At 38.6% G+C, this 25328-nt stretch overlaps 1 protein-coding gene across 1 annotated transcript in view; it reads right to left on the reverse strand.

The window, feature by feature from the left end:
- The window catches only part of LOC127629571 (protocadherin Fat 3-like), a 198762-nt gene that overhangs the window by 106883 nt on the left and 66551 nt on the right, over positions 1 to 25328 (reverse strand). The window contains exon 2 of the mRNA XM_052106671.1: positions 62 to 3398. Coding sequence (XP_051962631.1) covers positions 62 to 3368 — 3307 coding nt within the window. The 5' untranslated portion in view covers positions 3369 to 3398. The remainder of the gene's footprint in view (positions 1 to 61; positions 3399 to 25328) is intronic.

Consider the following 25328-nt stretch of genomic DNA (forward strand, 5'->3'; position numbering starts at 1 on the left):
CTTGTGAAAAATTTGTTTTTTTGCAGTGCATCAATAACCTAATAATCAAATTAACACATACCTGTCTCCTCGTCGATGGTGAACCTCCCAAGACCGTTGCCATCACGTATGGAATACTGCACCTCACCGTCCCTGCCTGTGTCATCATCCCGTGCCGACACCTGCAGCACAGAGGTACCAATGCGAGAACTTTCCTTCACAGATCCGTTCATAGCGAAATTTGAGAAATACGGTGCATAGAGGTTTTCGTTGACATCCACCACCTCTAGTTCTACAAAGCTAACTGAAAGGAGCGATACAGGTCGTCCTTTGTCTTTTGCCCGAACCGTTAGGTTGAAGAACTGTTGAGTTTCATAATCCAGTTCCTTAGTTAGACGAATGGCACCACTAGTCTTGTCAAGTTCGAAACGGCCATCATAGTCATTCGCGAGTGAGTATTGCACCTGCCCACCAAGTCCAAGGTCAGGGTCTTGCGTGTCCAACCAAGCAATGACAGTGCCCACTGGGAGGTCTTCAAGTGCACGGCCATTTACTACACTTGGTATAAACGCAGGTGGACAGTCGTTAACATCTTCGAGTGCAATCCGTAGAGGTGTTACAGAAAATTGCTGGTCTGCTCGCTCTGCCTTGTCTCGTGCTTCCACTTTAAGTATGAAGGATGGAATAAATTCACGGTCCAGTTGGCCTGCCACATACACAATCCCATTGGAGCTGTTAATGCCAAATTGTGATGTACTGGTGAGTAGGGAATATTGGATCTCACCATTGAGACCTTGATCTTTATCAGTAGCTTCCACTTGGATCACCTCGGTACCAATTGGGGTGTTCTCTGGGATGCGGGCCTGATAGCCACCTTCTTGAAGAAACTGTGGTGCATTATCATTTGCATCCGCTATGTAAATCGTTAGAAGGCGCCAGGTGGATCTTTGTGGCTGGCCTAAATCATACAGTGTGATGTTTAGAAGGTATCTGTCAGTCCTTTCACGGTCTAGTGGAAGAAAGATGCTTATTATGCCACTAAGGATTCCAATGGTAAAACAGCTGTCTGTATTACCATCAGCTATGGCGTATAAAAGCTGTCCATTGAACCCTGTGTCGCCATCATAGGCTTTCACCTGAAACACACTTGTGGCAACTTCTACATCCTCACGCACAGTGATGTCTGTTGGGAAGGATTTATCAAACTGTGGCGCATGATGATTCACAGAGAACAGGTCAATAAATCCTTCCTCTATTTTGGGTTTGTTAGCTTTGGCTTTCTTCAGAAGCTTCTCAGCCAGCCTTTGGGCAACTCCAGTCTCAGTACAACTAAAGCTCTTGGGTGGCAACTTCCCTTGCACTACAGATATATTCACAAACATAGGATCGGAGAAACATTCTCCATCTGTGGCAGTTATTTTTAAACTAAAGTAGTTGTTGGGCACCGCAGTGGTGAGGGAGCGCTGCAAGGTCATGACCCCGGAATCGGGATTTAAATCAAAGTATCCTCGTTCGTTCCCTGAGAGAATCTTGTACTTGACCAGTTCAAGTTCATCAATGTCTATGGCAGACATGGTGGTAATGACCTCACCAACCGGAAGGTCACGAGAGATTATGCCTACACAGGCTACTTTCTCAAATAGGGGCTTGTTATCATTAACATTCTCTAGATGCACAGTGACGTTGACTTCACTTTCACGCCTGTAAGGGGAGCCCCAGTCGGAAGCACGAACCACAAAACTGAATCTCTCAGGAGACGACTCAAAGTCAAGTTCCTTTGTTGTAGTGACAGCACCAGTGAACTGTTGCACGCTGAAGGGTAATGGTGTCAAGCTTGCCATGCTGTACGTGATGTAACCATTTTCCCCATGGTCACCATCAGAAGCAGTCACAAAAACAATAGTAGTGCTTACGGCAACACTTTCATTGACAAATACCTCGTAAGACTGTTGAGCAAATGAAGGTGCATTATCATTGGCATCCTCGAGAACAACCCTAACCTTGACCCTAAGGTTGCTGTCTACTTCCAAGACCTCCAGCTCAAATACTTCCTGTGTGAGTTGGGTAAGCCAATGTCCTGTGCTGATTACCCCAGTCATGGTGTTGATACTGAAGAATACTGAATCTGCAGAAGGTGTAAGGATGTACTCAGCATCGTCTGGCTCTGGTTGGAGTTTCACAGCCTCTACGACCGTACCTGGTGGGGCAACCTCGCTCAAGAGGACCTCGTATTCATTCTTCTGAAATAGGACCTCAGCAAGGGCTGGTCGTGACAGTCGTAAATGCAACACATGCACAGCAGAGAACTTCTGTGGCATTCCACGATCCCGAGCCTGCAAGGTGAGGTTCAATCCAAATGGAAATCTGTCCCAGTTGAAATGCTCTGTTGCACGAAGGACAAACTCATTCGATCCTTCACGACTTCCTTCCTTCTCAACAATTTCCTCACTTTGCATCTCTGTTCTTTTAATGCTAAAGAGCTCAAGAAGATCTCCAGCTACAATGCTCACCATCTCAATTTCTCCATTAATGCCCTGGTCAGCATCCTCTACGGCAATCACGGCAATGACAGGGGACTTCTCAGCCCATACAGGTGCTAATGTAACAATGCTCATTGTAGGTGCATGCTCATTAATCCTTTCTATATGAACAATGAGTTTGGCTGTACTACTTACACCATTATTCCCATAAAGCTTCATTCCCCGATCCACAGCCTGGATCTCCAAATCATAGCGGCTCTGAGAATCAACGTCTAGTTTTCCACTGAGCGTTACAACTCCGCTAGTTGGGTGCACAGCGAATAGCTCCATTCGTTCCTTAAAAAAGTAATAGAACTCTCCATTTGAACCAATGTCAGCATCTGTGGCAGTAACTTGGGCTATACTGGTCCGTAGTGGTGTGCTTTCCGCAATGGAAACCGAATATGTGGTAGGGGAGAAAAGGGGCCGAAGGTCATTCATATCCAAGACTTGTACACTAACTTTAGTCCAAGCTTCTAGTGTATCACCTTTAATGGAAGCTTTTACTGTCAACATGTAGTTATCCTGAACTTCACGGTTCAAGATGGCAGCATTTCCCCCTTTGGTTCGAATCCTTAGGAAACAGAAATCGCCCAGAGTGTATTCCTCAGCCTTGAAGTATCCCTCCTCATCCCCAGACGTGATGCGATACCTAACCTCCCATGAGTGTTGCTGGAGAGGAACACCCATGCGCACCTGGCTGGTGGCATAAGTGCGGGCGGCTGAGTTCTCATAGACTGATGCATGGTACAGTGGCTGGGTGAATTGCAGGCGGGTCCTGTCAACTTGGCAGCGGCCTGGAGTCGGAGAGAAGAACAGCAAGAGGGCCAGTTGTAGGAGAATGGCCCATACTCCTGCCCAAAGGGCCATGCTCACTTACATCCCATCACAAAACCCATCCTGGAGAGAAACAGAGAGACAGAAATGGAGACGTTAGTCACAAAGAATAACATGACAGAAAGGTCAAGTGTCATTAATGTCTCACATATACATGTTTAAAAAAAAAAGACTAACAATGAATAACTGATGCCAACTTTTAATGTGTAAATACAGAATTTTTTCAAAAATCTATCATCTTTATTTATGTTTTTCTTTTTCTTTCTTTATTAAGATGCTTTCTAACTTCCACTTGCTGTTACAAATATGCATATTTTAAAGAAAACAACACTTATTTTATTTAGTAATGTCAAAATTACCGGGACTTCGGTACCAAGTCGATACTAAAACTTATAACTTTACCAATGTTTCTACATTACCGAGCATGGAGTTAATTGGATACCCGTGCGCTGTCTGACAGACACAAGTACATTATTAAAGCTCTTAATAAAAAAAATAAAATAATTAAAGTTGAAAGTTTTATTTCCATTTGACTGAAGATTGGATTCATTTGATTCAACAATTTTGATGATGAAACTGAATTAAACTTGGAAAAAAAAATGGAAAATGTGTCAATATAAAATGGGTCCTGCTTAAACTTGAAGCAATGCTTACTTAAGACGGGTGCACACTGTACAATTTATAATAGTCCTTTACGATTGTTGCTTGTCAGACTGTATGATATGAACGCATTAATATCTCCATAGCACACTGTGCAACCTTACGTCAGACTGTACGATATACATCGTAGCAGATTGTGGTCCCAATCAGTGAACGTTAACTGGGGTGTTGCAAAATAGAAGCGAAAAATCGTAATTTACCCACCATGGAGGAGCAATTTTTTTTCTCTCTGAAAGTCAGGACATCAGCATTTTGCTCCAATACCACTCCATCATGAGCATAGGCTAACATTTACAAGAAAAATGGATTTTGTGAAATAGGCCTATAATACGACAGCCACAAATAGAGAAAATTACAGATGTTGAGAATGAACGTGAGTGCAGGAGGTAGACTACAGTAATAATGAGCTACCACAAGCTAATATTCATTTTTGAAATAAAAAGATTTGTGTCCTGAAAAATTACAAACTTCTCCGTTCAAATTGGAGAAAACAAAAAGTGGGTTATCGTCTTTCACCACTTTATTAGTAAACTATAGGCCACACAAAATTAAAAACGTTATAAAGGCTGAAAATATATCACGCTTGCAAAGTCCATATGGATAATGCACAAACACGGCATAGATTTCTATAATTGTATCCAACTGTATTTACTGATTTGGATTAAAACGTCCCATAAATACTTACCAGTATAAATTCTTCAATCTTTCTATTTTTTTTTTTTAGATTGCCGATTTTGCCCTGCGACGAGAGAAATCATTTAGGATTCCCGAAAGTCCCAGACGGCAGAATCGTGGCCAAAATCGTACAGTGTGCACCCGCCTTTAATTAAAAAACACTAGATGGAAACATGCTATTGTTATAATTTAATATTTACATTGAAATTTAACATTTTAATAAGGTAAAGGTGCGATTTCAATAGCTTATAACCTATTAATAGCATATTTTCTGTGGTATCGAAATTGGTATGGAGAATCATAAAATTTTACTGATATTGGTACAGACTACTGACATTTTGGTATCGTGTCAACACTAACTGAAATAGGAACTCATTTCATAGAAGGACCCTGTACATAACCTGACAACCTAACATTTCCTATATAGGCCTAAAGCTCAGAGGTCAAAGGTGATGAGTCAAACAGATCAAATGACAACAAGCAGAGGAAGACATTCAGTATCACTGAATGGTTGGTAGCCAGGCAACCGCAAACCGAATGACATCACTACCCAGGTCTCAAAATGGACACTAACACACAATTATATACTAGAGAAAAACCAAGAGCATGCAAGTCAGGAAAATTCAAAAACACACACACACACACACACACACACACACACACACACACACACACACACACACACACACACAAACACAAATGCAGAATGCAAGTCAGGAACAAAATAATTACAGAGAAGAAAAGATCAAAAATACAAATCCATGAAAAATGAACAAACACACACACATTCATTATACGAACAGATTTTTATCTATTTTTCTTTTTTAAAGAGTTTTGAGAAAGGACAAATAATTTTGTAGAGTCAGCAAAAATATTCTTGTGATAAAGTGCTACTGAAGAGGCTGTGTGTGTGTGTGTGTGTGTGTGTGTGTGTGTGTGTGTGTGTGTGTGTGTATGTGTGTATGTGTGTATGGATGGGTTTACTTAGCTATAGTTTGAGGATTGAATTGCCCCCAAAAGTGAGCCAAATCTTACAATACCTCCATGTATGGAAATTTGGGGACATCGTCATTTAAAAAATGTATTTAAAATATATTGAATATTGTTTAAGTATTCATTAAAAATGTTAAACTTTCTCTTAAGGGTAGGCTTAGGGTTTGTGTTAGGGTTAGTCTAGTAGTAAGTTACACTTAGCTTAACATAAAAACCTCCTCAAAGCTGTCCTCATTAGGATAGCTAATTTATGATCAGATATTTCCATATATTTTCAGGTTTTCCATAACCTAGAGATTAATGCAAAGACAGAAACCATATAGACATGCTGAAAAAAATACAAGTGAATGTTTGTAAAAATTAGTGAGTTTATGCTTGAGAGTAAAACAGTTTGCAAGTGTGTATGTTTGTGCATCAGCTCTTATTTTAGACACTGATTGTTTTGTGTGCACCCTGAGGGATGGTTAGGATACGTTCCAGTCCACAGCAATGTAACACAGCTGCCGCCACCACACACACACACACACACACACACACACACACAGTCCTACATTTGACCAGTCACAATTTAAAATGCATAAACAAAATAATATATACACACACATACATATTTCTGTGGTCAGCCCACACATGACTCAGCACAAGCACACGTACGCACACACGCACACTCACACTCCTTCACGCACACTCTCTCGCACACGCACACCCTCTCACGCGCACTCTCTCTCACACACACACGCACACACACGCATACACACTCTCACACACATGCACAAACGCACACGCACACTTCCTGTTCTACCTCTAATGATATCATAGAGCTCACTCACCAACACAGTCTCTCAAATTTAAAAAGACACAAACACTACTTGAAATGCAGATATCAGCTTATTTTATATCTCTTGGTTTCTCTCTCTCAGTTCTTCTCTATTCATACTCTAGCACTCTCTCTTTGCATCCACATAAACACAAACAGACAGTTTGTCAGATTAAAAGTGGCAGTCAGGGTTCAGTACTCAAACAGCATTTTGTCTGCCCTAAAGCTTTGTTTAGACTACCCAAATCTCTGGTTTAGCTGACCAGAGATATTACGCAACACTATAAAAACATATCTTAAGGCAACACGAAAACCATAGAATGTACATGAATAAACACTATCAAACTACAGAGCTAACAAATTTCTGCTCTAGAACATTTTCGAAACATTCCATTTTGGTTATGGGTACGTTAAAATGCCCCGTTCATCTAAGGCAACGTCCACACTAATCCATTTTCATTTGAAAACACATTCATTTAACAAAGTTTACACCTCTCAGCCACACTAAAATGACATTTCCTTTGGCGAAAATGAATCGTTTCAAAAACACTCTCCATTGCCTCATACGTTGGAAAACGATGCCATTCAGAAACTGTAAACTGAGTTTTCAAACATAAACTGATTATTTTAGACATGGCCTAAATATGAGAAATGTCTCATATAGAACCTTATTTAAAGGAACACTATTAAAAAAGTTCCTGCAAATGTTGTTTAACTTGTGAACAACTTAACATTCTAGTTCTTAAAAGATTAAAGCAATAAGACATGAGACCTTGCATTAAAGTGATTTTAATGCTTTTGTAAAATGTCCATAACAGCAATATGATTAAAGACTCCACTGTTCAAATAAGTATTTATTACTATTTAATGGCATTTAATCAACACACACATAATATAATATTTAATACAGAAACTACAGTGACAGCAAAAGACCTGAAGGAATCATTGGAAATGGTTAACATTTCGGTGCATGAGTCTACTATACAGAAAACATTAAGCAGGAATGGTGTTCATGGCAGGACACCATGAAGGAAGCTGCTACTTTCCAACAAATCTAACAGCATCACAAGGACGTTCCATCAACATTATTTTAAGAGCTTTTGTTCCAAACATTTAAACAACTTTACATGAAGTTAGCAAAAGTTTTCAAACATACACACACACACACACACACACACACACACACACACACACACACACACACACACACACACACACACACACACACACACACACACACACACACACACTGGTGCGGCTATCCTTATGAGGACTCTCCATAGTCATAATGATTGTTATACTGTACAAACTATAGATTTTATCCCCTAACCCTAAACCTCACAAAAAACTTTCTGCATTTTTGCATAAAAAACAAACAAATAAAACATTGTTTAGTAAGTTTAAGTGATTTGAATTATGGGGACACTAGAAATGTCCTCATAAACCACATTTACAGCATAATCGCCTTATAAATACCAGTTTGTAACCTAAACAAATGTCCTCGTAAACCACCCAAACGCACGCACGCACACACACACACACAAACCAACCATACTGTGAATCTTGCTTTGTGAATTGTTTTTCAGAAACATTAATAAAAAAACTGTCTGTTTGACATAAATATAAGTGACTAATGCAAACCAACACAGAAAAGGCCATGTTTCACTTTTTCCTTTCTGAAGGAAAGTGTGTAAGAGTGTGTTAATCAGTTGATATGTTGTTATCTGTAAACTGAATTATAATCCACTCACAGACAGTTCTGCATTTAAGAAAAGCAGCAGTGCTCCACTGCATATGAATGTGTATGTGTTACGTGACATCCAAATCAATATTGCGAGAGACACAGTGAGGAAGTGATGCAGAACAAAGCACAACAGACGGAATTCTAAATTATGTGTGTGTGTGTGAGTTTGTATCTATGAAAGTGTGCATATGTGTGTATATTTGGGCTGGATGATATAGCTAAAACAACTAGTTCCTAATAATTGAAACTTAACATAAACATCTAAATATGTATGTATTTGCTCTAAAATGGCTAAAAAAAAGTTTAGGAGAAAACTAAATATTTGTTTAATGGGGCATTTCAAATCATTATGATTTTCACAATGTTATTTATTTTATTCTACAATAAGAACAAAATCATCAGGAATACATAGCGATATCTGATAGCACCCTAGTTAGTGTACAAGTGCGTGTGTTCTGTTTTGATGCCTATAGACTGTAGTGTAATCTTATCACTGAAAAGTAGCCTAGCACTTTTGATTATGTTTGTATTATGTTTCTTTTATATTTAACTAAATGTTAGTGTTTCCATCTGTGTTTGTGACAACAAATGTAATATTCTGAGAGTCGCATAGAGGAAGTGAGGTAGAACCAACTGACATTTCCATAACAGAGTCTTTTATTGACTCTGTCTGTGTGTGTGAGAAAGCGAGAAAGAGAGAGAGAGATTATTTATGAATGTGTGTGTGCGTGTGGTAGTTTTGGTGTCATTAATTGGAGTGGGATCTACTTAATGCTAGCTTTGTTTTCTGTATGCACCCCATCAGTGTGAGCCAAGGACCTCAATACACACACACACACACACACACACACACACACACACACACACACACACACGATTTCTTCACACATGCAGCGGCCAAATGGACAGCGCTAACAAGCAGTGTGTGTGTGAGGGAACGTTTGTGATTTGGTGGGCCCTTGTGCAATCATGCAATCTGTGGAAGCCCAACAAAACCCCCAAGAGGAAAAGAGAGGGCTGCAGATAGGAAGAGAGAGAGAGAGAGAGAGAGAGAGAGAGAGAGAGAGAGAGAGAGAGAGACAGAGAGTTCAAAGGCACCAGTGAAGAGGCAAAAAGTGAATACATTATGTATAAGAAAGAACAGGAGAGAAAGAGAAAAACATATGTGTCTGTGTTACACTCTGCTTTCTTGTGTTGTGTTTTGCTGTTTATATTTTGTAACGTGCAGTTGTGTAGTGAAATATTATGTGCCAAGTTGTGTCATCACTCATGTTGCGGCGTGAAAAGTTATGTGATGAGCTATGTTGTGTTTTGCTGTGCCAAACTGTGTTGTGTTTCTTTGTGATTTGCTGTCGGATTGTGCCATGTTGCTTTGTTTTGCTGTGCCAAGCTGTGATCCCGAACTGTGTTGTTTTGCTTTATGTTTTGCTGTGCCAAATTGAATTGTGTTGTTTTGTGTTTTTCTGTGCTGAATCCTGTTGTGTTGCTTTGTTTTGCTGTGCCAGACTATATAGCTTTGTTTTGCAGTGCCGAACTTTGCTGTGTTGCTTTATGTTTTGCTGTGCCGCTTTACGTTTCGCTGTGCCAAACTGTGTTGTGGCGCTTTGTGTTTTACTGTGTTGAACTGTGTTATGTCTCTTTGTGTTTTGCTGTGCCAAACTACAGTATGTTGCCAAACAGTGTTGTGTTGCACTGTGCCGAACTGTTGTTTTGCTGTGTTTAACTGAATTATTTCACTTTGTGTTTTGCTGTGCCAAACTGTTGTAATGCATTGTGTTTTGCTGTGCTGAACTGTGTTGTGTCGCTTTGTGTTTTGCTGTGCTGAACTGTGTTGTGTCGCATTGTGTTTTGCTGTGCTGAACTGTGTTGTGTCGCTTTGTGTTTTGCTGTGCTGAACTGTGTTGTGTCGCTTTGTGTTTTGCTGTGCTGAACTGTGTTGAGTCGCTTTGTATTTTGCTGTGCTGAACTGTGTTGTGTCGCTTTGTGTTTTGCTGTGCTGAACTGTGTTGTGTCGCTTTGTGTTTTGCTGTGCCGAACTGTTTTGCTGTGCTGAACTGTGTTGTGTCGCTTTGTGTTTAGCTGTGCTGCTCTGTGTTGTGTCACTTTGTGTTTTGCTGTGCTGAACTGTGTTGTGTCGCTTTGTGTTTTGCTGTGCTGCTCTGTGTTGTGTCATTTGTGTTTTGCTGTGCTGAACTGTGTTGTGTCGCTTTGTGTTTTGCTGTGCTGAACTGTGTTGTGTCGCTTTGTGTTTTGCTGTGCCAAACTGTTTTGCTGTGCTGAACTGTGTTGTGTCGCTTTGTGTTTTGCTGTGCTGCTCTGTGTTGTGTCACTTTGTGTTTTGCTGTCCTGAACTGTGTTGTGTCACTTTGTGTTTTGCTGTGCTGAACTGTTTTGCTGTGCTGAACTGTGTTGTGTCGCTTTGTGTTTTGCTGTGCCGAACTGTTTTGCTGTGCTGAACTGTGTTGTGTCGCTTTGTGTTTTGCTGTGCTGCTCTATGTTGTGTCACTTTGTGTTTTGCTATGCTGAACTGTGTTATGTCGCTTTGTGATTTGCTGTGCTGAACTGTGTTGTGTCGCTTTGTGTTTTGCTGTGCTCAACTGTGTTGTGTCGCTTTGTGTTTTGCTGTGCTCAACTGTGTTGTGTCGCTTTGTATTTTGCTGTGCTGAACTGTGTTGTGTCGCTTTGTGTTTTGCTGTGCTGAACTGTGTTGTGTCGCTTTGTGTTTTGCTGTGCTGAACTGTGTTGTGTCGCTTTGTGTTTTGCTGTGCTGAACTGTTTTGCTGTGCTGCTCTGTGTTGTGTCACTTTGTGTTTTGCTGTGCTGAACTGTGTTGTGTCGCTTTGTGTTTTGCTGTGCTGAACTGTGTTGTGTCGCTTTGTGATTTGCTGGGCTGAACTGTGTTGTGTCACTTTGAGTTTTGCTGTGCTGAACTGTGTTGTGTTGCTTTCTGTTTTGCTGTGCTGAACTGTGTTGTGTCGCTTTGTGTTTTGCTGTGCTGAACTGTGTTGTGTCGCTTTGTGTTTTGCTGTGCCGAACTTTGTTCTGTTGCTTTGTGTTTTGCTGAACTGTGTTGTGTTGCTTTGTGTTTTGCTGTGCTGCGCTGAACTGAATTGTGTCGCTTTGTGTTTTGCTGTGCTGAACTGTGTTGTGTCGCTTTGTGTTTTGCTGTGCTGAACTGTGTTGTGTCGCTTTGTGTATTGCTGTGCTGAACTATGTTGCTGAATTGTGTTGTGTTGGACTGTGCCAAACTGTGTTGTTTTGCTCTATTTTGTGCTTTGCTGAACTGCATTGCATCCCTTTGAGCTTTGCTGTGCTGAACTGTGTTGTGTCGATTTGTGTTTTGCTGTGCCGTACTACTGGATGTTGCCAAACTGCGTTGTGTTGCACTGTGCCGAACTGTGTTGTGCTGCTTTAATTTTGCTGTTCCTTTAAACATCGTTATATCATTAATGTTGTTTATCTGTGTGTGACTCCCGTGTGTGCGAGTGACCTGAATACATGTGACTATTTGAAGTTTTTACTGAAGCCAAAACTGGAGAAACACCTTTTAACCAGATATCACAGCTTTCAGCTTTATTAAACACTAATGTGTGTGTGTGTGTGTGTGTGTGTGTGTGTTTGTGTGTGTGTGTGTGTGTGTGTGTGTGTGTATGTGCGTCAAATGTTCCAATATCAATCTATACTCACCAAAATATTTTCTTTTTAGTTCTGTACTCCTACTGCATGTAAACAATTGTCTCATTTGTATCTGTTTGTCATCAATAATATTAGAAGAAACATCTGAAATAAAGTTTATACTGAAATGAAAATGTAACAGAGCAAATCTGCTGAGCTATGAAAGAGCAACAAATGAGTACTAAAAATGTCCTCTACTGTAGGAAGAAACACAAAAATATCTAGACAATAAAACAGAAGGCATGATAGAGTAGGTTCACACTGTCTGTATCAATTTTGTGTTACAGTTTCTGAAGCAAAACCTTCGCTCCCATCTGTATCACTGTAGAAATAATAGGCACAGTGTGAACGAACCCTGCTGACACAGAGGTGTGTGTGTGTGTATATACACTCAAGGTCATATTAAACATCAATCAAGCCCAAGCATGCACACACTACATTTTCTGTGTTCTAGTCCAACGGTTATATGTGTCACACACACGGCACTTCTAGTTAGCATGTAAATGCATTCCCACACCCCTTAATATTTAACTTTGTGCATTCAAAGCTGTGCAGTCGCTATAACGCTATAGTCGTTTCTTTGCCACTATTGAATCTACAGTGCCACGGCACTTAGCTTTCAGTCTGACTTGAATGTGCTAAAATATAAAGGCCTTGTATGTCAAAATAAAACAAAAACAAACAGTCTTTTTATTGTTTTTTTTCACCCAGTTAAGTTTACGAACAAATGACTCACATGAGCTGGTTCTTATAATGAATCATTCAAAAAGACTCACAAACCCCAAAGTTATCAGTTTGAATCAGTCTTACGAATAAGGTTGGGAAGCAAGCACCAGTTCTTGTTCAGAACAGAACAATATGATTTTCATGACTTTTGGTTCCATTAACAGTTCCCAAACAGCGTGGCTTCTCTACTGAATCTGCAACCAGAGACAAAAAGCGTGACCAGTGTTGTCTGATTCCCGAGTGAATGACTCTTATGAGCTGGTTCTTTTGAATCTACAGCGTCCAACATACAGTGCTACCAGTGTAGACCCTGGTCTTCATTTGATGAGCTGGCACTTTATAGTGAATCAAATATTTATACATGATTCGGAGTGGTTAACAAATTTATCTTACCGATGCATAAGTTATGACTTTTGAATCATTAAGTGGTGGAAGTGGTGGCTCAGCAGTTGAGGCTAAGGGTTACTGACCAGAAGGTTGGGGGTTCAAGCACCACCAATATGCCATTGCTGGGCCCTTGAGCAAGGCCCTTGACCCTATCTGCTCCAGGGGCGCTGTATCATGGCTGACCCTGCACTCTGACCCCAGCTTAGCTGGGATATGTGAAAACAACTACATTTCACTGTATATATGCAAATATTTATGTATAATGTGTGACCAGAAATAAAGGCTTCTAATGGAACCATTATTCCTTGCAATTCCCCGACCTACTTAGAAATCATTCATTGAATAAACTCTCTTAATCTTTCAGAGCGGTTACTAAATTAACATCTGACTCACTTCCTAAACCGCAAGTCTTACAGTTTCAGAATTGTTTTGTGTACTTAAAAGTTTGTGAAAGTTAAATCAGTATTATTTCAGACTGGTTGTTCATATGACAACTGAAGTTAAAGAAACACATTGGCAATATTTTGTACCTCCTTGCTCAAGATGATGGGTTTTCCCAATGCAACAACAGAATTCTGTAGGTAACAATTCTATCATGTTGTCAATGCCAAAACCAGGCCTTTCTGTCACCATTAACAGCAACTCACTTTAAATCAAAACACTCTCTCAACCCATGCAACTTATCTGAAAAAACCCCATTGGCGTACAAATCTGCATTTCACTGGAACATGTTTCTTTGCATAGCTTCAATTTATTAATGATGAGTAAAAGGTTCTGTAAATTAAAGTTACAAGATGTGGTAAATATGGCAACAGCACCGGGATGTTACTCATAAAGTTTTTGAATTGAGGTGAATGAAAAAAAATTCTGCTTTTAATTTAAGAAGTACAAACGTTGCAGTTAAAGTGTTACAGCATTCTAAACTCTCTGATGCTTTGCAACTGCTGTTTAATATCCTGCCTTGAGCTCAAAACATAATGATGCCGATATGGATGCTCTGTGGGAGTTGTTAAAGATAAAAATGTTAACAGATTAAAAGTCGGAGTGCAGCTGGTGCTGTATCATTATTAAAGTTGAGTTGTGTTAAAGAAACAGATTTATTGTAGAGCTTCTGTTCTGTGTTATTATTGTTAACGAAAACTTAAAAGTGTGAATACACTGAAACTGAAACTGTTTTGTTGTGTTGCGCTGAGCTGTGTCGTGTTGTATCGACTATGATTCAGTCATACGCAAATTAATTCAGTCCACAACCTGACACACAGACACACAAGTGTGAACCGACATCCTGAACCTGTGTCTTACACAGTCCGTACATCTCTCCTCAGCAAGTCCTCACACACTACTGGACATCTCACCTACACAAAACCTTAAAATGCTGCTGGAATAACAATACATACACACACACACTTATAAACACACTTTCACTTCTTCTGAGGTGAGTCGACCTACTTCTCTCCTTTAGACTATTGAGAGAGAGAGAGAGAGAGAGAGAGAGAGAGAGAGAGAGAGAGAGAGAGAGAGAGAGAGAGAGAGAGAGAGAGACTGACTGAGAACGTTCCTTCTGACCAGAAATCCACTGAGATCTGATCCTGAGGCGCTGAGTTACTTAATCACACACACACACACACACACACACACAGACGCACACACACACACACACACACACACACACACACACACTGAAGGGATGGATTGTATGCCGAACTCCCAGAGAACACGTCAGTTTTGCTGTAATGGAAGAACAGACACCAAAAAGACAAAGATGAGGGAAAAAAAGAGCGTCAAATAAAAGACAGAGCGAGAGACAGAGACAGGGAGTGAGAAAGAGAGAGAGTCTGAACAGCTGCCAGAATTCGTTCTAACACACCAAGAGAGTGACCAGAGAGAGAGAGAGAGAGAGAGAGAGAGAGAGAGAGAGAGAGTTGGAGTGTCCATAGAAGGGAGAAAAGTTGTACTGTTGTACATTGTTGTGTAGTGTTGTGATTTGTGTTGTGTTATAGTGTGTGTTTTGATTTATTGTGCTGTGTTGTATATAGTGGTATGATTTGCGGTGTATGTTATTATTATGTGTAGTGTTGTGATTTGTGTTGTAGTATGTTAAATTGTGTTGTGTTTTATTGTGTTGTGTAGTGTTGTGATTTGTGTTGTAGTATGTTAAATTGTGTTGTGTTTTATTGTGTTGTGTAGTTTTGTGATTTGTGTTATTGTATGTTCTATTGTTTTGTGTTTTATTATGTTGTGTAGTACTGTTATTTTGTTGCAAGGTGTTAAATTGTGTTGTTTTCTTGCTATGTTGTGTTGTGCAGTGTTGTTGTGATTTGTGTTGTGGTGTGTTCAATTGTGATGTGTTGTGTTTTATTGTGTTATGCTGTGTAGTACTGTGATTTGTGTTGTAATGTGTTTTATTGTGTTATGTTGTGTTGATTTGTGTTGCGTAGTCCTGTGTTTTTATTGTTATGTTGTGTTGTGCAGTGTTCTTGTGATTTGAGTTGTGGTGTGTTCTATTGTGATGTGTTGTGTTTTATTGTGTTATTTGTTGATTTGTGTTGTGTTGTAATGTGTTACATTTTGTTGTGTTTTATTGTTATGTTGTGTTGTGCAGTGTTCTTGTGATTTGTGTTGTAATGTGTTTTATTGTGTTAAGTTGTGTTGATTTGTGTTGTGTAGTACTGTATTTTTATTGTAATGTGTTACATTTTGTTGTGTTTTATTGTTATGTTGTGTTTTGCAGTGGTCGTGTCATTTGTGTTGTGGTGTGTACTTCTGTTTTGTGTTGTGCTTTATTGTGATGTGTTGTGTATTACTGTGATTTGTGTTGTAATGTGTTTTATTGTGTTGTGTTATGTTGTGTTGATTTGTGTTGTGGTGTGTACTTCTGTTTTGTGTTGTGCTTTATTGTGATGTGTTGTGTATTACTGTGATTTGTGTTGTAATGTGTTCAGTTGTGTTGTGTTATTTTGTGTTGATTTGTGTTGTGTAGTACTGTGATTTGTGTTGTAATGTGTTTTATTGTGTTATGCTGTGTAGTACTGTGATTTGTGTTGTAATGTGTTTTATTGTGTTGTGTTATGTTGTGTTGATTTGTGTTGTGGTGTGTACTTCTGTTTTGTGTTGTGCTTTATTGTGATGTGTTGTGTATTACTGTGATTTGTGTTGTAATGTGTTCAGTTGTGTTGTGTTATATTGTGTTGATTTGTGTTGTGTAGTACTGTGATTTGTGTTGTAATGTGTTTTATTGTGTTATGTTGTGTTGTTTGGTGTTGTGGTGTGTACTTCTGTTTTGTGTTGTGCTTTATTGTGATGTGTTGTGTATTACTGTGATTTGTGTTGTAATGTGTTTTATTGTGTTATGCTGTGTATTACTGTGATTTGTGTTGTAATGTGTTTTATTGTGTTATGCTGTGTAGTACTGTGATTTGTGTTGTAATGTGTATTATTGTGTTGTGTTATGTTGTGTTGATTTGTGTTGTGGTGTGTACTTCTGTTTTGTGTTGTGCTTTATTGTGATGTGTTGTGTATTACTGTGATTTGTGTTGTAATGTGTTCAGTTGTGTTGTGTTATATTGTGTTATGTTGTTTTGATTTGTGCCGTGTAGTACTGTGATTTGTGTTTTAATGTGTTACATTTTGTTGTGTTTTATTGTTATGCTGTGTTGTGCAGTGTTCTTGTGATTTGTGTTGTGGTGTGTACTTCTGTTTTGTGTTGTGATTTATTGTGTTATATTGTGCAGTACTGCATATTGTGTTGTAATGTGTTCCATTGTTTTTTGTTATGTTTTAATGTGTTATATCGTGTTGTGTAGAATTGTGATTTGTGCTGTGGTGTGTTCAATTCTGTGCTGTTTTTCTATTGCGTTGTGTATTGTTTTTTTTTTTTTAGTTGTGGTGTATTCAATTGGTTTGTGATATGTTTTATTGTGTTATACTGTGTTGTGTAGTATTGTGATTTGTGTTGTGATATGTTCTATTATCTTGTGGAGTGTACAGTTGTGCTTTAATGTGTTATTTTGTGTTGTGTTGTGATTTGTATAGTAGTGTGTTTTATTGTGTTATATTGAGTTGTGTAGTGTTGTAATGTGTTATATTGTGCTGTGTTGTATTTCATTGTGTTATGCTGTGTTGTGTAGTTTTGTGAATTGTGTTGTGTCATGCTATCTTGTGATGTGTTCTGGCTTGTTATGCTGTGTTCTATTGTTTTGTGTTACATTGTGTTGTGTTCTATTGTGTTACATTGTGCTATAAGAGACAGAGAGAAGGAGAGAGAGAGAGAGAGAGAGAGAGAAAGAGAGAGAGAGAGTGTGTGCAGGTCAAATAGTTAAAGAAAGGGAGAAAGGACAGGGAACAAGGGAGCTGGTAAAGGAGGGAAGAAATGGTGTGATTCAGGTGAAGGAGTGAAAATGAGAGTAAAAAGTGGCAGAGTGGGAGAAAATCAAAGAGAAAAGAGAGAGAGAAAGAATGAAGAGAGACCCCAAAAGAGCAAGCATTAGTAGTATTTCTCTCTGCAGTGGTAGTATTTCTTTTTCATATGCCCTGCTGTAGAGAAATATTACAGAATATATTGCAGCAATCTCCTCTGCTGGATAGAGTGAGCGAGAGAGAAAGAGACATATGGAACGAGTAAACCAGACTAGAGCAATGCAGACAAGATGGGCATCAACTCCAATGGATAGCAAGACTGTGTGTGTGTGTGTGTGTGTGTGTGTGTGTGTGTGTGTGTGTTTGTGTGACTGTATAAACACAATAAACTCTCACTGAAGGAATTCTCCTTTTGAGTTTTTAATTGTGGTCACTAGGGGCCTCATTGGCTGTTATCACTGCTCTGCAATTGGCTGACAAAACACTGTTGTGATTTGATTGGCCCCTTGAGAGACTCTAGCATAGACCACACCCACTTTCCGTTAGGAGCTTGTTATTATGTGCAATCTTCATGCTGTGAGATCAAAGAGTGTCTGCACATGAATTCCCAGCAAATGTACCTTTCACACAGTGTTTGTGCACAATATTTACTTCTTATATGAATTTCATTAGCATTTGCCTTTGGAATAGCTGCTTAAAAATCAGGGATTTTTGCTTGGAAATTTGCCAAATTTGTGTCAATGCGCTTATAATGAGGTTTAGAAAAGAAAAAAGACTAATTTTTGTAATTAAGAAATGAGAGCTGAATGTTTTTCTTCCCAGCTGTCCCTAGATATTCTGCTCTATTTCTTAAAAGATAAATATTAATGTTGTGCAAACATTTTACAAAAACATACATAATTAGATATGCAGTAGGTGTCAGACATTTGAAGTGCTCTAGATTAAACTCAACTGATTAATCAAGAATGAAAGCTGACCCTATTGAAAATATTGCTTAAACCAACCTAAAGTGGGTAACTAGTCTCTCAGCCTGGCCAAGCCGTTTATGTTGCGGTAAAGAATTAGGGGGTAAAATGTACTTAATTGTCATGAAAATCTTCAAATGTTTCATTTTCTTTATGCAAAATATTAATTCATATATTTTTGTATTGATGTGTGGTTAAATATGACCATAATTATTTATTCTGGATATATATATATATATATATATATATATATATATATATATATATATATATATATATATATATATATATATATATGTATATATATATATATATATATATATATAGTCTAAAAAATTATGCCCCCGGACTGTAATAAGGAAGATTCCTGAGAAATGCAAGCTTGTAGTACCACCTGTTTACTCCAGAGGGCAGTAATTGAAACTTCAGCTGCATGAGCAACGCACAGTTTATACAGTGAACAAAAGCACCCTTCAGCAGACAGAACAACACAAACATGCGTTATGTTCTTGCGTTCAAAATACTTGATGGGGCGCAAATTCTAACTAAGGGATCTCAAGATGTGTTCTAAGTATTAAATTATATTTAACTTGACACAGTGACCTAAAAATGTTATGTATATGATGCAACAAAGCCGAGATGCTACACAAGCATGTCTGACACAGGTGTACATTTACAGGCCCTTAAACAAGCCCTCATAATTAATCTTGAGCTGATTGACAAATTCACTTGTGAAATGGATTGCTGTGAACTGTATGCCAATGATTGACTTATGATCAATAATATGGTAGTAAACAATACATTGAATGCTACAACCACTTTTTGTATTGTTATCAATGATTAACTCTTCTGCCACAAGAATGTAATGCATTTCAATTATCTGAGTATTTTATATATATATATATATATAATACAGTGCATGCAGAAAATATTCACAGCATTTCACTTTTTCCACATTTTGTTATGTTACAGCCTTATTCCAAAATGCATTAAATTCATTATTTTGTTCAAAATTCTACAAACAATACCCCATAATGACAATGTGAAATAAGTTTGTTTGAAATCTTTGCAAATTTATTAAAAATAAAAAACGAAAAAATAAATAAATAAATAAATAAATAAAATAACATAAGTATTCACAGCCTTTGCTTAATACTTTGCTGAAGCACCTTTGGCACCAATTACAGCCTCAAGTTTTTTGTGCTTGGCACTCCTATTTTTGGGCAGTTTCTCCCATTCTTCTTTGCAGGACCTCCTAAGCTCCATCAGGTTGGATTGGGAGCATCGGTGCACAGCCATTAACAGATCTCTCCAGAGATGTTCAATCAGGTTCAAGTCTGGGCTCTGGCTGGGCCACTCAAGGACATTCACAGAGTTGTCCCATAGCCACTCCTTTGTCATCTTGGCTGTGTGCTTAGGGTTGTTGTCCTGTTGGAAGATGAACCTTTGCCGCAGTCTGAGGTCCAGAGCGCTCTGGAGCAGGTTTTCATCAAGGATGTCTCTGTACATTGCAGCATTCATCTTTCCCTCGATCCTGACTAGTCTCCCAGTTCCTGCCACTCCCACAACATGATTCTGCCACCTCCATGCTTCACTGTAATGATGGTATTGGCCAGGTGATGAGCGGTGCCTGGTTTTCTCCAGACATGACGCTTGCCATTCAGGCCAAAGAGTTCAATCTGTGTTTCATCAGACCAGAGAATTGTGTTTCTCATGGTCTGAGAGTCCTTCAGGTGCCTTTTGGCAAACTCCAGATGGGCTGTCATGTGCCTTTTACTGAGGAGTGGCTTCCGTCTGGCCACTCTACCATACAGGCCTGATTGGTGGAGTGCTGAAGAGATGGCTTTTCTTCTGGAAGGTTCTCCTCTCTCCACAGAGAAATGTTGGAGCTCTGTCAGAATGACCATCAGGTTCTTGGTCACCTCCCTGACTAAGGCCTTTCTCCCCGATCGCTCAGTTTGGCCGGGCGACCAGCTCTAGGAAGAGTTCTGGTTTTGGTGGTTCCAAACTTCTTCCATTTATGGATAATGGAGGTCACTGTGCTCATTGGAACCTTCAATGCTGCAGAAATGTTTCTGTACCCTTCCCCAGATCTGTGCCTCAATACAATCCTGTCTCGGAGGTCTACAGACAATTCCTTGGACTTCATGGCTTGGTTTGTGCTCTGACATGCACTGTTAACTGTGGGACCTTATATAGACAGGTGTGTGCCTTTCCAAATCATGTCCAATGAACTAAATTTACCACAGGTGGACTCCAATCAAGTTGTAGAAACATCTCAAGGATGATCAGTGGAAACAGGATGCACCTGAGCTCAATTTTGAGTGTCATGGCAAAGGCTGTGAATACTTCTTTCATGTTGTCATTATGGGGTATTGTTTGTAGAATTTGGAGGAAAATAATTAATTTAATCCATTTTGGAATAAGGCTGTAACATAACAAACAATGGTGTCTTCTGATGTCTATTGCTTTTGCTCTCATTTTATAAAAACAATAAGCCACTTGATATTGTGCATTACAGGGATTTTACAACAATGATGGGTGCTCTTAGGCACAATACAAAGCTCTCCTGGTAAATTGCAATAAAACAAATCGAAATAAAGGTCTTGAAATGTCCTGAGTCAGAATCAATAATGTCAGACACCCACATATGTACTATTATAATAGCATCTCATTATAAAAACAAAGAACACAGTAAGTCACCATCCCAGTGCTTCATGGGAAATCTCAGCCCCCAGCAGATCGAATTCCACCTTCTTTCCCTCGCTTTCTTTCTTTAGCTCAATCTCTCTTGCTCTCTGCTATCTGATCCTCCCTTTGTTACTACTGCTGCAAGCAGCTGAAATTTCACACGCTTGTCAAATCACACTTATGCACTTCACATACACACACACTCACATGAATGCTTTAAATTATGTCTCAAACAGTCATGACTAAATACTGTTATTTTTAAGGAATGGATACAACCCTTAAACTGAGAAAAATGGCACGGTTTGCCTTGGTTTTAGTGTCAATTTTGTGCTTTTTTTGGACATCAATCCATTTTTGACAAACATTTATAGATACTGTGTTTTGCCTGTCAAGACTTCTAATGTTTTTTACCTTCAAGGACATTCCAAGACATCTCCAAAAAGGAGGTTTTGTCAGATTTAGCAAACCTCTGGAGAATATATTGGTCACTCAATACTTACAGCAAAGTAAACTATCGCAGAAGTTTAAAACCTTATACGAGTGAGATGTATTAAAATTGCTCATAAGATCCAGACTGTCTTGATTAAACAGTAATAACATTGAGAAATGATACATACATTAGAAAGAAACTACTCGTTTATGTAGCCTTTTGACATTCAGGAACCTTAGGCACGCGCGCACGCGCACACACACCCTGGACAGTTTCCATATGTGCAATCACAACACACACTGAGTGAGGAAATCTGGTAAGTTCATTACATATAATGGAAAGGGTGCTGCTGTACTGGAGTTGTACAAAAAAAGAGTATCAGTTACATTGAAAAGCAAATGACACATACAGGTCTATCTTTGTAATGTCTGTTCTGAACACCCAAATAATAACCCATGGCTTAAGCAAAATATCTCAATCAGTTCGCTTATTATACCCCACAGTCCGCAACAGCCATTAAACTGTGTATGCATGTTAACAGAATGACAGTCCAGCTGTTGTTGAGCTTTGCACATATAAATCTAACAGTAGTTAAGGAAGAAGAAAGGAGAGAGAAGAAAGAGAGAGCAATTTATATATATATATAAAATAGTCGTTGTATTGTTGGTTGTATAGAGCGTTCCTACTGCTGGTCACTCTAACGTTATTTGTGACCACAGCTTTTGAAAATCTGGTCACAAATGAAATGTATTGATGGTAAAAATAACCATAATGTTATTTTACAAATGCATAATGCTGCCTTGAAGTGCACTTGGGAAGCTCATATATAAAAGTTGGGTATTTGTTACAAGGACATGTCATGAAATCAAGTCATAAAACAAAGTACGGAAGAAGCCATACTAAAACAGATGCACAATGAACTATGGCATCTGTCATTTAAAGCAAATAAAAATTATTGAAATGATGCCAACAATTCCACCCAAATTGTTATCAAGAGACAAATCATTAACTTCAGCCTACAATAGAAGTAGGACTGCACCATAAATGAAAAAAATGATCGAGATTACAATTACAGCTGCTGCATTTAACTAATTGTAAAAGTTGTTAATTACAGCATTCAATGGAAATCCACACCCGTTGCATCAAAATCAACTTTTCAGTGGTTAAGCATTGTAACCATAGGGCTGGGTGATATGGGCAAAATTAGTATCACGATATTTATCTTTATATCATTGAATATCGATATTTATCACGATATACATTTCATACCATTAATGGGAAAGGAAATGCATTCCACACCTTTGTTAGACCTCAAACTTTAAAGTAAACTTTACAGGGTAAGCTACTTTTTAATTTGAAGTTCAAGAAGTATACTCCGTTTAGGATTTAATCTTACATAAGGTGCAACTTCGTTTCGCTTCAATTTTGCCAATTTTATCATCTTCAGGAGACGTTTGACTTCACTGAATGACTTTCTTGTGATGCTCCACACTGCAGCTCAGTAGATGGAAGTAATGCACCATAAGCTGGATTGCCAACCACCAATAAACATCACAAGAAGAAGAAATACTTTATTTATGTATTTTTGCAGGGTCAAATGAGCAGACTTGACTCAGTGCTATGGATCATGAAAAAAACTTTTCACTAAATAGTACATAAATAAACAGTTAAGAGTTGTTTTTCGTTACACAACGATATCATATTAGCCAGATTGCTAGGTGCTAGCAACTGGCTACCTAGCCTCATTACTGGTTTATGTGACAGCTGGGCTATGTAACCACTAGTCAGCTAATACCTCATAACCGGCTGATTTATTGACAGTTAGTTGTGTGTAAAATGAATAATTGTGATTACAATATCAAGACAAATACTATATCAACGCATATTGATCAGACAAACCTGAGGAAACGAATCATGGTATCCAGGATTACTTGAAAAATGTAAGGGCGGGTGTGTTTGATTAGGGTTGGAGCTAAACTCTGCAGGACAGTGGGGAGCAGGAGCAGGGTTCCCAACCCCTGCCCTAGAATGATGGCACAGCTCACTTTTTCTGCAATAAAATGAAAACAATTCTGGTAGCTTTGTTTCTCATTTCTTTGGTCTTCCATTTGTGTATACCTGTCTCTACAAGAACTTATTCACTCATTCATTCTCTCTCCTCTGTGTGTGTAGGTTAAGGGTTATCAGTCAAGGCCACAAACACAAAAGTGAGCTCAGTTTCAAAAGACAACTCTAAATGTCATATACACACACACACACTGTGTGTGGAGAGGAGGCCTGGTAAATCCCTTACTATAAGCAGGTCACCTATGTAACTCAACCCCTAATAGAACACACCCTCTTAACATATGCAATACAATGCATTTACTCACCCAGACAGTCAGACGAATATTGAGTTGGGTAACAATACACTGATTGACATGTCTCACTTTCTTTCTCAAGAGGAAAAAATAATGAAATACATTATGTGCGCGCACACACACACACACACACACACACACAAACACACACACTCTTTGTTTTTTTTCTTCGTCTGCAGAACTACTTAAAATGATATTTTTCTTGACATGTGTTAAAGTTCTTCCATCTAAATCACAAATGTCAACTATACGCTCTTCTCTAGCTGACTGTAACTAACTTTTGGGCCATTTCTTTCTTAAATGTTTGTGTCTTTAGGTCAGCAGATTGGTGCCTGATGATTGGCCGGCTGTAAGCAGCTCTGTGGCTGATGATTGGCCAGCATTCAGCAAATCAGTGGCTGATGACTGGTTGTGGTGTATGAGTGATGACAGTTGTAAGCGATTTAAATGAACCTAACATTTTGTGCCTTTTTTCTTTTTTGGGGCGGTTTTATGAAAGGGTCACGTTCAAACTGTATATGTTTAATTTGTAAATTAACACATTGTTCGAGCAACCTCAACACTGTGCCAGTATTTCTGACAAAATATTATGTCAAATGGAGGTTTTGTACAAAAGATATTTGTATATATGAGTGCAACAGTGCCCGCCCACTCAAAGTATTTTTCCCATTCATTTTTCCCATAGGGATTTCATAAAATCCTTTGTGAAAGAGTTTTAAGCCGTAAAACCAAACCAATCAGGTCTGAGGCGAATCACTACATAAGGCGCATAAATTTGACGCAAAAATAAATTTGAAAATCGGGCAAAAATACAAAGAATGTGCACTTAATGTGTCTTTCATGAGGGACTAAACTACAATCCCATAAAGCATTGTGAATGACATAATCTAAATAAAAAATATAGAAAACTATACAACTATTGATTAAAGTTGTACATAAGTATAGAATCAATATATTTAAAGTATACTGCAAAATGTTTAGATACAGTGGCAAGAAAAAGTATGTGAACCCTTTGGAATTACCTGGTTTTCTGCTTTAATTGGCCATAAAATGTGATCTCATATTAATCAAAGTCACTAGGATAAGCTAACAACAGACAAACAATTATAGTCTTTCATGTCTTTATTGAACACATCCCATTAACCATCCACAGTGCTGTGGAAAAGGTAAGTGACCCCTAGACTAATGACATCCACAAAGCTAATTAGTCACGAGTTGGGAAAACCTGACCTCCAATTATTGAAACTAGACTATAAGTGTGGGTTAAAGCTACTTTGACTTATAAAAGTCACTCATACATTTTGAGTTTGCTATACATACACATCTACTGATTTGGACAAAAAAAGAGATCTCAGAAAGCTGGAAAGGCTTACAAATTTATCTCGAAGAGCTTAGATATTCATTTGTTTACAGTTAAACAAATTGTCTATAAATGGAAATGATTAATACTGTGGCTACTCTCCCTAGAAGTGGCCGTCCAGTGAGGATGACTCAAAGGGCACACTGCAGAATAC

The sequence above is a fragment of the Xyrauchen texanus genome, chromosome 36 (assembly GCF_025860055.1).
Source record: "Xyrauchen texanus isolate HMW12.3.18 chromosome 36, RBS_HiC_50CHRs, whole genome shotgun sequence".
Lineage (NCBI taxonomy): Eukaryota > Metazoa > Chordata > Actinopteri > Cypriniformes > Catostomidae > Xyrauchen > Xyrauchen texanus.